The 12269-nt window shown below is 47.6% G+C and overlaps 1 protein-coding gene across 2 annotated transcripts in view; it reads left to right on the plus strand.

The window, feature by feature from the left end:
• The window catches only part of LOC144109520 (uncharacterized), a 53217-nt gene that overhangs the window by 1512 nt on the left and 39436 nt on the right, over nt 1–12269 (plus strand). For both annotated transcript variants that reach the window (XM_077642344.1, XM_077642345.1), the window contains exons 2-3: nt 6941–7153; nt 8748–9015. In XM_077642344.1, coding sequence (XP_077498470.1) covers nt 8767–9015 — 249 coding nt within the window. In that variant the 5' untranslated portion in view covers nt 6941–7153; nt 8748–8766. The remainder of the gene's footprint in view (nt 1–6940; nt 7154–8747; nt 9016–12269) is intronic.

Raw genomic sequence — 12269 nt, forward strand, 5'->3', positions numbered from 1 at the left:
CGGAGTGAATTAAAACGAATAAAAAAATAGAGTGGATACTTAAAGGGGCCCCGAAACACATTTTCAGTGCATTGTTTTGCCTGTTGGTTGCACAGGTTATAGTAATGCTATTAGCATCGGTCGTAGCGTGTATACTGCGGTTTTTAATATTTTAATTAGCTCGCAAAAACAAATTCGTGGTGCTGACAGTGTCACCATACAATGACGGTTATTAGCAGCGGATATGACATCACTTAGTGGGAGCTTGATGATTGGACAAAGAGTAAATAATATACTGCCTATTGTGTTCATAATTAGAGATACGTTTTGTTAAGTTTGTCTTTTATATTACATTAACAAAAGCAACTTTTTGCCCTAGATAAAAGCACTGTAAAGCAAGTAAAACAAGAATACACCACCAGAGGCTCTGGCTACTTTTTGCATCGAAGGACTTCGCGCCTGTCTGTAAACATGCGACGACCTAGCACTCAACACTTATGACCACTCTCTATGTATCTGAGAGCGGCTTTGCGGAATCGGTCCGATCGAGCCATTGCACTCTATAAGCGTTCGTTTCGGTCCCAGGGAAGGATGCGTTCGTTTCACATTTAGCAGGCAGTGCACATCGTCAGCTTGTGGAGGATCACCGGGCGGCAGCGCCAGATGGCACCACGTTCCCGTCAACAGCGCGCGCTCCTTGCTCGCCATGACCAACCAGCGCGCTAGGAGCGACGGGTGATAGTTGGCAGTAAGCAGTAGCGGTACGCGCAATGATAAGTGTGTCTGATATCTTGCGCAGGCTGTCACACCGTCGCAGTATCTCGCGCTCGAGTTCGGATCCATAAGTAAGAGAACATCACTGATCAGTGTTCCCTTCTGCGCCGTCGACGTGACGGTGAAGCATCAGTGGGTCAGCTGGGCGTTCACATGGTTGTTGTAACCATGCAAACGGCGCTGCCAGCCTTGGCATGAACGAGTTACAGAGAACAGGCAACCATGGAGTGCAAACTTCCGCCACGTGCTCAGATAGGCTGTTTTGATTAATCGCATTAAGTGTCGTCATTGGGAGAGTGAAATGGGACTTAGCAAAACCCGGACAGGTAGGAAAATTATGGCATGGGTGGGGGTAGAGCCTGACAGCAAAATAGAAGGCAAGGTAGAGATACCTCTCGACGTCAGGTCCAAAATCAAAATTCCCCCATACCGAAAAACATGCACCCTCAGTTCAACAAAGATAGAAGACAACATAGGGCCAAGGCTATGGGTAAAAAGTTCAGAGAGCTGCCTGCCGAGGAGGTAGCATACGTAGATGCCGCTGGGGGACTAGAGGCGGCTGCGGTTTCGGCCGTTGTAGACGGTCAGGGAAAACCCCAGATCACAGCCTCAGTCAGAACCCAGAACACAGAAACTGCTGAAGAAGTGGCGGTGGCGCTCGCCCTGGCAGGATCTAATGCAGGATATATTCTTTGCGACAGTAAGTCCGCTGTCAGAAATTTTAGTAAGGGCTTGGTCTCTTGGGAAGCCAAACGCATTCTGGACAGCATGCCAAAACACAGGTTCGCTGCACTATTCTGGATACCAGCACATGAGGAAATAGCTGGTAACGAGGCCGCTCACCTGCTAGCCCGATTAACCTACATCCGGGCAGCAGCGGAGCAACCCATCTGCAATAATCTTAAGGATGCCCCAATCACATACAAGGAAATTACGGATAATTACAAATTAGAAAGAAGAGTATACCCTCCTACGGACGTATCTCTTAGTCACCAAGAGGCTTACATCTGGAGGAGGATCCAGGCAGGGGTATACATATCGCCAGCCAAAATTGCTAAAAACCCAGATGACAAAAAATGCATCGACTGTGGGGCAAGGGGTACGCTAAACCACATTACTTGGGAATGTCTTAGCTCACCAGGGGCTAAACAAGACATAACTAGTTTTGAAGCCTGGGAGGCGCTGCTGCGGAGCGAGGACCCCAACGCGCAGCGCAAAGCAACCCGCATGGCGGCTGAGGCCGTGAAGCATCAGCTACACCGTCCTCAGCCGACGGCCTCTCCTCCTGATCGGGCTTAGGCTTCGGCCGAGCCTGTGAGGGGGTAGGGAGACCACCATCTGCCGGAAATAAAGTTTTCCTGAATTGAACTGAACTGGGAATGAGAAGCTGCGCGAAAATCGAGCTGAGGGCAGCACTTCGTTTGCTTGTATTTTGAAGTTTCTTCATTGAATAACTCCAGTTCTTATGCATCGATTCTCGTAATTATTTTTTAGTCAGCATCTGTGTGACATAAAGAATCGATCTGATGTGTAACCGGCATCCGTTCAAGCGGTGTTTCGAACCCCCTTTAATGAGCTTCTCGAAAGAAACGTTTCTTCTCAACAACAGCCTCCGCTTCCAAACTTCGTTTTGTTCGAAGGTGTCCAATCATATTTTAGCGTTCTGAAGGTCTTCAGGTGAATGTAATGTCGAGAATGACCAATACCGCAAATATGAACGTCTAACCCTTAAAGCGAGGGTTAAGTGTCCCCTCCAATTTTTAGCTGCCACCTTATTCATGGTTGTCTGCTTGTTAAAATTCTGTTCTTCCTTGATCACTATCTAAATTGTTGCCTTTTAAAGCTTTTTTGAATGATTCAAAACTCTTGAACCATGTCTTTTCTTCACAATGTGGTGCACTTTTCAGTGCATATGACATACCTTGTGTGCCGGAGTGTCTCCTTATTACCCTTTTCTTCTCCATTGTCTGTGTCGTGCCAGCCGCTTCGTAGCTTTTTATTTTTTTAATTGGTTTTTTGGGGAAAGGAAATGGCGCAGTATCTGTCTCATATATCGTTGGACACCTGAACCGCGCCGTAAGGGAAGGGTAAAGGAGGGAGTGAAAGAAGAAAGGAAGAGAGAGGTGCCGTAGTGGAGGGCTCCGGAATAATTTAGACCACCTCGGGATCTTTAACGTGCACTGACATCGCACAGCACACGGGCGCCTTAGCGTTTTTCCTCCATAAAAACGCGGCGGCTGCGTTTTTATGAAGGAAAAACGCTGAGGCGCCCGTGTGCTGTGCGATGTCAGCTTTTTATGACAAAAGTTATTTCGTGACACCCCCCATTTGGCTTATTTTTTGCTTGTATACTCTCTCCAACTAGTCTTCCAGAAGGCTATAAAAGCTTGCCCGATATCACGTGTCGGTCCAAAAGTTGAATGTTGGGCCATTCATTCTTTCCTTTAAATCGTTACTTTTACCTTCCGTAAAGTAAGCGCACACGTTGCATACCACAGCCCTGTATAAATGAATTAAGAAAGGGGAGAAACAGAGAATTCTTTGAATAAACTCAGAACGTTTGCGCCCATTGCTGTTGAAGTTTGCGATTGACGAAAGCAACTTAAGCGCTGTAATTTTTTGTACAATACAGCGCGATTTGAAGCAGGACCTTTCTTCCTTCGTTCCTATTTTAAATTATGCTGTATTATTCAATAAATTACCAACTCGTTGAAGCTTCAGTTATATTTTTTTTGTTTTCAGCAGTAATACTCCAGCTGTAGCGAAAAATAGGTTCTTTGAAGGAAAGGAAAGGCGTGTTATAAGGTATATATATGAGAGAGAGGCTCGATAGGTGATGTGCGGAAGAACAGTTTAAAAGCAGGGTATTATGTTCGTATTAAGTACCCGGCTTCGAACCCAACCGCGGTGGCCGCATTTCGATGGAGGTGAAAGCCAAAAGCCTTCCGTGTGCAGTGCGATGCCAGTGCGCGTTGCAGATCCCCGGGCGGTCGAATGGAATGGAATGGAAAAACTTTATTGCTCTATTTACAGCTTTCTGCAGCTAACAGAGGTCTTCATGTTTTACTGAAGTCTCCATCGTCTTGAGTGGTCGCCCCCCTCCCCTATTCCAGAGCACCGCTGAGCCTGTTCACTTTGAGAGCGTGCTGCACCAATCCTTTTTGGAATGTGAGCACGCCGCTGGTGAGCAGGTTCTCCCACTGTTCCGCACTGGGTTTTTCCTCTTTGTGGAAAGCAAAGTTATTTCTGCACTCCCATGTGATGTGATATAGTGTTGGGACGGCCCCACACCATGGGCATGTGACGCTGTATTGAGTGGGAAACATTTTATGTAGGATGTGTAGATTTGAGAATGTTCCTGTCTGCAGCCTTCGCCAGCCGACTGCTTCATGTTGTGTCAAAGATGGGTGGGGTGGTGGATATATTTTCCTTTTGCCTCTGTGATGGTTTAGTATTTCCGCGTACGTTGGTTCCACCGTCATAGTGGTATCCGGGTCCATTGACTGTCCCGCTCGGTACGTAAGCTCACGAGCTAGACTGTCGGCCCTCTCATTACCCTCTATTCCGGTGCGACCGGGCACCCAGAAAATTGTATGCTGTACCTTTTCGTTCGGAAGCCCTGCCTCGAGGAGGATTCTCAGCGCCCCTTTGTTGATTCTACCTGCCCTGTAGTGTCTGCATGCTTCTTTGGAGTCTGTGAGTATTATCAAGGATCTGTTTCTACGGTAACCCTCCGCCGCTGCTAGAGCTACAGCTGCTTCTTCCCCCTCTGTTACCGTGCAGCTCCTTAGGGTGGCGCTGCTTATCAGCTCTCCTATGTGATCCACGGTCGCTGCCGCAACTCTACGTTCTTTGGTTTTGTGGTCCCACGGGCATAGGGCTGCATCCGTGTATACCACATTGTTTTAGTGGCCAGGTGTTTTTCTACGTATTCTGCTCGTGCTTGTATTCTGGCCGCGTGCAGATTCAAGTCCATATTCCTCGGTATGGGGCTAGCTTTCAGTGTCTGGCGAAAAGAGTCTTGTATGTTAGCCATCCTATCCTCCGTTTCTTTTATGTTTTCATGGCCTAATCTTTTAAGGAGCGCCCTGCCGGTCGAAACTATTCCGTAGCCCTCAACTACGGCACCTCTTTCTCCCTTTATTCATTAATTCCCTCCTTTACCCAGCGCGATTTGAAACAGGGTCATTCTTCCTTCGTTCCTGTTTTAAATCGTGCTGTATTATTCAATGAATTACCAGCTCGTACAAGCTTCATTTATATTTTTTTTTGCTTTCAGCATTAATACTCCAGCTGTAGCGAAATATATGTTCTTTGAAGGAAAGGAAAGGCATGTTATGAAGTATATATATGAGAGAGGAGGCTCGATAAACGATGTGCGGAAGAGCAGTTTAAAAGCAGTGTAGTATGTTCGTATTAAGTACCGGGTTCGAACCCGACCGCGGCGGCTGCGTTTCTATAGAGGTGAAACCCAAAAGGCTTCCGTGTGCAGTGCGATCTCAGTGCGCGTTGCAGATCCCCAGGTGGTCGAAATTATTCCGGAGCCCCCCACTACGGCACCTTTTTCTCCCTTTATTCTTTAATTCCCTCCTTTACCCCTTTCCTTATGGCGTGGTTCGGGTGCCCACCGAGATATGTGAGACCGTTACGGGACCATTTCCTTTCCTCAAAAACCAATTTTCTGGTGTTTGTATTAATTGTTTTTGGGGATGGAAATGGCGCAGTAATTTTCCCACAACTCGCCGCGTGGGCTCAGTGGTTAGAGCGCTCGGCTATTGATCCGGAGTACCCGGGTTCGAAGCCGACCGCGGCAGCCGCACTTCGATGGAGGCGAAACGCTAAGGCACCCGTGCGCTCTGCGATTTCGGTGCACGTTAAAGATCCTCAGGTGGTCGAAATTATTCCAGAGCCCTCCAATACGAGACCTCATCCTTCCTTTCTTCTCTTCGTTCCTTTATCCCTTCCCTTAAGGCGCGGCTCAGGTGTCCTCCGATATGTAATACAAATACCGCGTCATTTAATTTCCTCCAAAACCAGTTTTCAATTGTCTCGCATATATCGATGGACACCTCAACCGCGCTGTGCGAGAAGAGGGAAGGTGGGAGTGAGAAAGGAAACGGAGAAAAATGTGCTCTAGTGATGGGCTCCGGAACAATTTCGGCCATTTGGTGACCTTGAACATGCACTGGCATCGCGCAGCACGCAGGCGCCAAGCAAGGAAAGCAGAGGCAAATGTAACGGGTAATCAGCGCCTTCAGGCACGTTCGCATTGAAGGTTGGGAGGAGAAGGAACGAGCAAAAGGAGTATGTATCGCTAGCATATTCTCTTCGGGGAGTAGAAAATGCTCTCTCTTTGAAAGCGCTGTACCCGAGACACTCACGTACATAATTTGTCCACTTTCTCAACATACGGTGAAAACGCGACAGTGTGGAGGGCTCCGGAATAATTTCGACCACCTGGGGATCTTTAACGTGCACTGACATCGCACAGTACACGGGCGCCTTAGGAAAAACGCTAAGGCGCCCGTGTGCTGTGCGATGTCAGTGAACGTTAAAGATCCCCAGGTGGTCGAAATTATTTCGGAGCCCTCCACTACGGCGCTTCTCTCTTCCTTCCTTCTTTCACTCCTTCCTTTATCCCTTCCCTTACGGCGCGGTTCAGGTGTCCAACGATACATGAGACAGATACTGGGCCATTTCCTTTCCCCAAAAACCAATTATTATTATTTTCACGAATGTATTCACTCGCAAGTGTGCGAGGAATGGTGGTGGTGGTAGTGGTTTTATTAAAAATAATAGTAAAAAGGAAGGAAAAGATTTTTGCTAGCCCCGGCATCTGCCATCGATACTGAAGCACCTGAGCTGGGGCAGCGGAAATAAAGGACAGCAGGCAGAATGGAGAAATGAAATGAAAGAGGTGAGGGGACAGGAATAGAGGACAGGGGGAGAAGTAATATGTACAAACTATTTACACAATGAGTAATGTGTCCAGGTTTTTCCTAACTTTTCAGCGAGCTAATTAGTGGTTTAAGAGCCGCATAGCAATGTATACTTCATTGCCTCCAGACTACGCATCCGGAAAACGATTACAGCGGAAAAACTCGTATTATATGGAATGAACTCGGGCAGCAGAGGCAGCGGCAGGAACAATCGTGTAGCGCCTGACCACCGTCTTTGCTTTGCGCAGAACCAGCATTGTGCCGACTAGCTACCGACTAACATCGACTATCTACACTGCTGCATCTCTCGCCCTGCTGGTATTTTGGACGGCCAGCAGACAACGCCCCCTTCAAGCTTGTTATAAAAGCCCAGCCTGCCGACGGATGCATCCCACTTCGGGCAGCAGAGGCAGCGGCAGGAAAACATCGTAGCGCCTGACCATCGTCCTTGGTTTACGCAGGTTGGTTGATTTCACTGTATTTAACAAGTAACCATTTGTTCTGCTGCCGCTGCTGCCCTAGCTTGTGTTCAATATGAGCACTGTGCCGGCGGATACTTGTCTTGCATGTTTTGAGTATCCTGAAACAAATTAGAATGAAAGTTTCCGAGGTAGCATCACAACAGGGGGCTAACATTAAATCAGCCGGAAGACTAAAACACTCTTAGTGCTGTTGAACCGATGTAAATTTTATTTCGTCTAAACAGCGAGCAATTCCTGCCCGGTGAGTTTCTTTGACTACAGGTTACATATCTTAGATGTCAATGATCCTCACAGAGTCGCTATATTAGAGCCTGGAGATGGTATGCTGTGTGGAACAATTTCAACACATGGCGGGTGGCGCATGACTTCGATCGGTGTCGCCCACAGAATACTTCCTCTTTACTCTCTCATCGGTGGCTGGCAGCCATGATTTGCCGTCTGGACTGCAGAGCGAGTAAACGTCAAATTGTTTTTGTATGCTAGTACTTGAGAAGCTGCACGGAGTTAAGATTAAAGCTTGCACAGGGACGAAGTCAACAAATGAACCGCAAGTGTACGTGCCGTGCTTCACCGAATGCCTTAACTCATCTCTGAAGCCGCTGTATTGTGTGTGGCCGCGACAGAATTAAGTAGAAAACACTAACGGAGACCTGCATAATGTGGCACTTGAAAACGCCGTGATGGGTCGGCGGTTCACGTCCTTTTTCGCATCACCTTTCAGCACTGCTAGCGAGGGTAGCAACGTTCAACCTAACGGGGCCTCCGCGATCAAGGAGCTGCGCTTAATCGCGGAGGCCATGTCCTAAACAGCAAATGCTGTGAGGGCCGCTAGGTGGCGCCATAAGGGTAAGCGGGGAGACTCTAGCGCAGGTTCGCTATTAAGCGTCATATTGGAGCCTTTTGCTCGGCATTACTTACCACTGTTGCGGAGCCTAATGTTACTAGCACTTTTCGCGTTATCTGTGTGTGCTTTTTTGAGGCACAAAAAGAAAGCAACCGCAACCAAATCAAACTTCTCCCCCTCGAGACTGTTAAAAGTCGGTGGGCTGTTTTTCAAATGGACAGAATGTGAAGTATATTTGATAACGCTTCACAGCAAAATTCATTCCGAAGTTACATTTCTCCACAGCGGAGAATTACACGTGATCTTATATTAAAGCGAAAACATTTAGGTTCTCGTCTTCAATAACCAACCTGTTTCTCCGTAACGAAATTTTCTGATTGATCGAGATGGTTGTGATGTCATCTTCACCGTCAAATTTGAAAATCTGAGGAGTACAATGCTCGAGTGCCCTCCATTGGACTGTCATACGGTATTATACTAAACGAGCTACCGTCCCACGTAACAAGCCCATCAATATCCATTAATCCTCCAATAAGCCCCACAAAATTCCAGTAATCCACCCACTAATTCTCACTAATCCACTTAACCCCACTTTCTTCGGGGGGGGGGGGGACTAAAATTTCAAAATTTAAAGGGTCCTTAGGAATATTTTGGAAGGGGCCGACTTCCAGATGCTATCGCATTAATCTTTTTAACAATGCGGCTAAGAAAACCGCAAATTTGTTCCAGACATCAGGACCAGCAGTTAATGGAAGCCAGCGGGACAAGCGAAAAACTGGAGAAGTGGAAAGTTGTGCTTGTGCTGTCTCGTATCAAACGCCTTCCCGAAGCATCATACACACTATGCAAAGAGGACACCAAACGGAGCTGCATGCACTGGGGAGTAATTTTCAAGAACTCCGATGGAGTAGTGCTAAAGCTGGAGGCTTTCAATGAAGGTGGAAAGCTGACAGGCGTCATGAAGGCTACCGTCGATGAAGAAAAACTGGGCGAGGAGGTAAGCGCATGCATCAAACCAACTGTACACACCTCAGTAATGCCTACGAATCAAAGAGGGAAATTAGAGGAAAAACGATATTTAAAGCGCTGATCCGTTTGTAGGCTCAGTCACAGAGGGCGCATTGTTTTTTCAAGACCGTGAAACCAGACGCGCTTTTAGAGATTGTCGGTAAATATTCCGCACAACGTCGCACAATACTTCCAAAAGGCATATCTATTTCACCTTAAGTTTGCGTAAATCCAGCAGAGCCGAGAAACAATAAAAGCAAAATTGGAAGGGACACTTGAGCTCTGTCTTAAAGGTACGGCGCGATAGCGCAATGGGTCAATGTGCGATGCCAGTGCACGTTAAAGATCCCCAGGCGGTCGGAATTATTCCGGAGCCCTCCACTATGACACCCCTTTCTTCCTTTCTTATATCAGTTCCTCCTTAAACCCTTCCCTTACGGTGCGCTTCAGGTGCCCGCCGAGATGAGTGAGACAGTTACAGCGCCATTTCCTTACGGCCCAACGGGCCTTAGTGAGGCACGCGGGCGATGCAGCACGGCTCAGTGGAGCCCTGGAATAGGGGCCCACCCATGCTGAAGCGAAGACTCCGATCGCCAGCGCCAAGAACGAAGACGACGGAGCTTTCGAATCCGCGAATCTCTTGACTGTATCAATAAAAGTTTTCACTCACTCACTCCCCACAAAGCAATTTTCAATTTTTTTTTTTCAAATTCTCATACATGCAGAAGGTCGTTCTCTACTCTGCATTAATAGATCCACGGGAATCCTCATACAACTCCTGGCGCACTGATGCGGAGGGTAAGCGATGCGCCACGGCTCTGCAATGGCAGGTTCCCCAGCGGTGGGTACTAGTGCGGCCCACGTTATCTTCGTCGATTACATGCATGTAACATAAGAAACAAAACCCTGACTTGAAAAACCGCACGAATCTACAAGTATGACAGTCCTGAGTTATCACTTTCTTCATATAAATATACTTTGGGCAAAATTGTCACGAACCATAAATTGCTCATTTGCTGGTACACCTGCAAGTGTGCGCACCAAAGAGAAACAGTAGAAAGTATTACACGTACCCTTACTCACAACTGGCCGAAAGTCCAAGAACAAGCGGCTCTGATTCCTGTCATACATAGACATATGTGGTATCTACCATCGTTCCTAAAAGCTTCTGAGCAGAGATTATGCAGGCTTCGCACGATGAAACACAGCTTGGCCACCTGGAGTTCATCCGCACCCTGCACCGCATTCAAGATAACTGCTACTAGCTATACGATTGTTCGCCGACGTCGCACGGTACGTGAAAACATTCCGTATCAACGCCGAAAGGCGCCACTGATCAGCCTAGTCGGACTATTGAAGCCCGTACCACCACCGAGCAAGTCCTTTCAACAGACTGGATTGGATGTCTTCGGCCCCACATTAACGTCAGGCCACAAGTGGATCGTCGTGGTGGCCGGCTGCTTGACCCGCTGTGCCGAAGCAAAAGCCTTGCCGAGCGGAACTGCGGCGGAAGTCGCAAAATTTTTCGTCGAGCAGATCGTTTTGAGCCACGGCGCCCCCAAAGTTGTCATCACTGATGGGGGAAGCGCATTTACGGCCGGGCTTACCTAAGCCATTCTGAACTTCAGCCACACAAACCACCAGCGAACTACTGCGTACTATCCGGAGACCAACGGACTTACGGAGCGTCGGACTCCGATCCGAGCACCAAGATTAAGCTGCAGTGACGAGGGCCAAGGCGGCGGCGGAGGCCAATAGGATCCTAAAATACGAAAAACAGATCAGTGAAACTCCAAATCTTTCTCTCGCCCACCGCTTGTGCCCTGACTCCTCTCTTCCGAAATAAATGTTGCTACTACCACTAAGAAGCATTAAACTAAACCGTTGACCGACATGCTCATCCTTTATGTAGAGAAAGAACACAAGACCCGGGATACCATCCTCCCTCATGTGGTCTTTGCGTATAACACTTCTAACATAAACATTTGAGCGCATTGGGGTCGTGCGGGAACCCAGTGTCCTGCGTGGCCCGGGTTCCTTCGTTCAAATACAGTTTTTGACGCCGTAGCGCCAAGGAGCTCGTGTCATAGAAAAATCCGGTCTGGTCGTCGGCGTGGTAGACATTAAGGAAAAATCCATGAAAAATCAACAGAAAAGCCACCTACGAGGCAGGTGGGCCGTCTAGGTCACGCGACCTCGTGGCGTCATCACAACACGCCCACCGGATTGTGAGAAAACCGCACACCGTAACAAGTGGCAGTAAAATTAATGATTGGTCGCGAGAGGTTGCTGGGGAGAGCAACCTGCATCGCAGGCCAGTGGTGCATCGCTTAAGCGCTGCACCGCTGCGCCAGGAGTGGTATGTGGGCTCCCAGGAATCTATTAATGCTACGTAGACAATCACCAATTCTGTGCATTTGGGCATTAGCTCATAACCCTATTGAAAAATGTGTATAGGTTTGAATAGGAGACAAATAGGATTATGGCACATTTCGTTTAACATTATAGGATGAAGCTTCCAAAGCGATTCAACCTTTTAGTGACTCCGTGGTTAATTACCGTACACATACATCACACAATGCATGCAAGTCGTGGGTTCGAACCCGGCCATTACGGTAGCACTTCGATGGAGGAAAGATGTGAAAATCCCGTGTACTGTGCATTGTTAGCGCCCGTTAAGAACTCCAGGTGGTCGAAATTACCCGGAGCCCTCCACTACGGCGTCCCTCATAGAATGAGCCGCTTTGGGACGTCCATCCTATAAAGCCAAACCAAATGTGCCATAATCTTATTTGCTGACCCGTTCAAACCTATATAATTTTTTCAGTAGGGTAGCCAATTTTTCTTTATATCTTAGTAAACAAAAGTGGCCGATGTGCTACGCTCCCCGAGACCTTAGTGTGAGTATCAGTACTTATGAACCCAAGAATACGCTGCGCCTTCCGTGCAGTTCGTTTCATTCTTGTACCTACTCTCGACGACGAGATAGTCTGAGTCTTTTGCTTTTATGTGCAGTCGACAAGCAAATATTGAACTAAAACAAACTTATTCAACAGTGCTCAACATGTCGGAGTGTCAGTATTCAACAATTTGGCGACGTAGTGTCTGGAGCTGCCGTGCATAATTAGTACAGATTCTACAAATTCGCATACTAACATAACCAAAGAATAGTGAAGGATGCATAAACATTAGGAGGTTGTTTTGCTAGGAGTTTCTTTGCTCTAGCCTTACATGTTTTTTAAA

Source organism: Amblyomma americanum, chromosome 11, assembly GCF_052857255.1.
Source record: "Amblyomma americanum isolate KBUSLIRL-KWMA chromosome 11, ASM5285725v1, whole genome shotgun sequence".
In the NCBI taxonomy this organism is placed as follows: domain Eukaryota; kingdom Metazoa; phylum Arthropoda; class Arachnida; order Ixodida; family Ixodidae; genus Amblyomma; species Amblyomma americanum.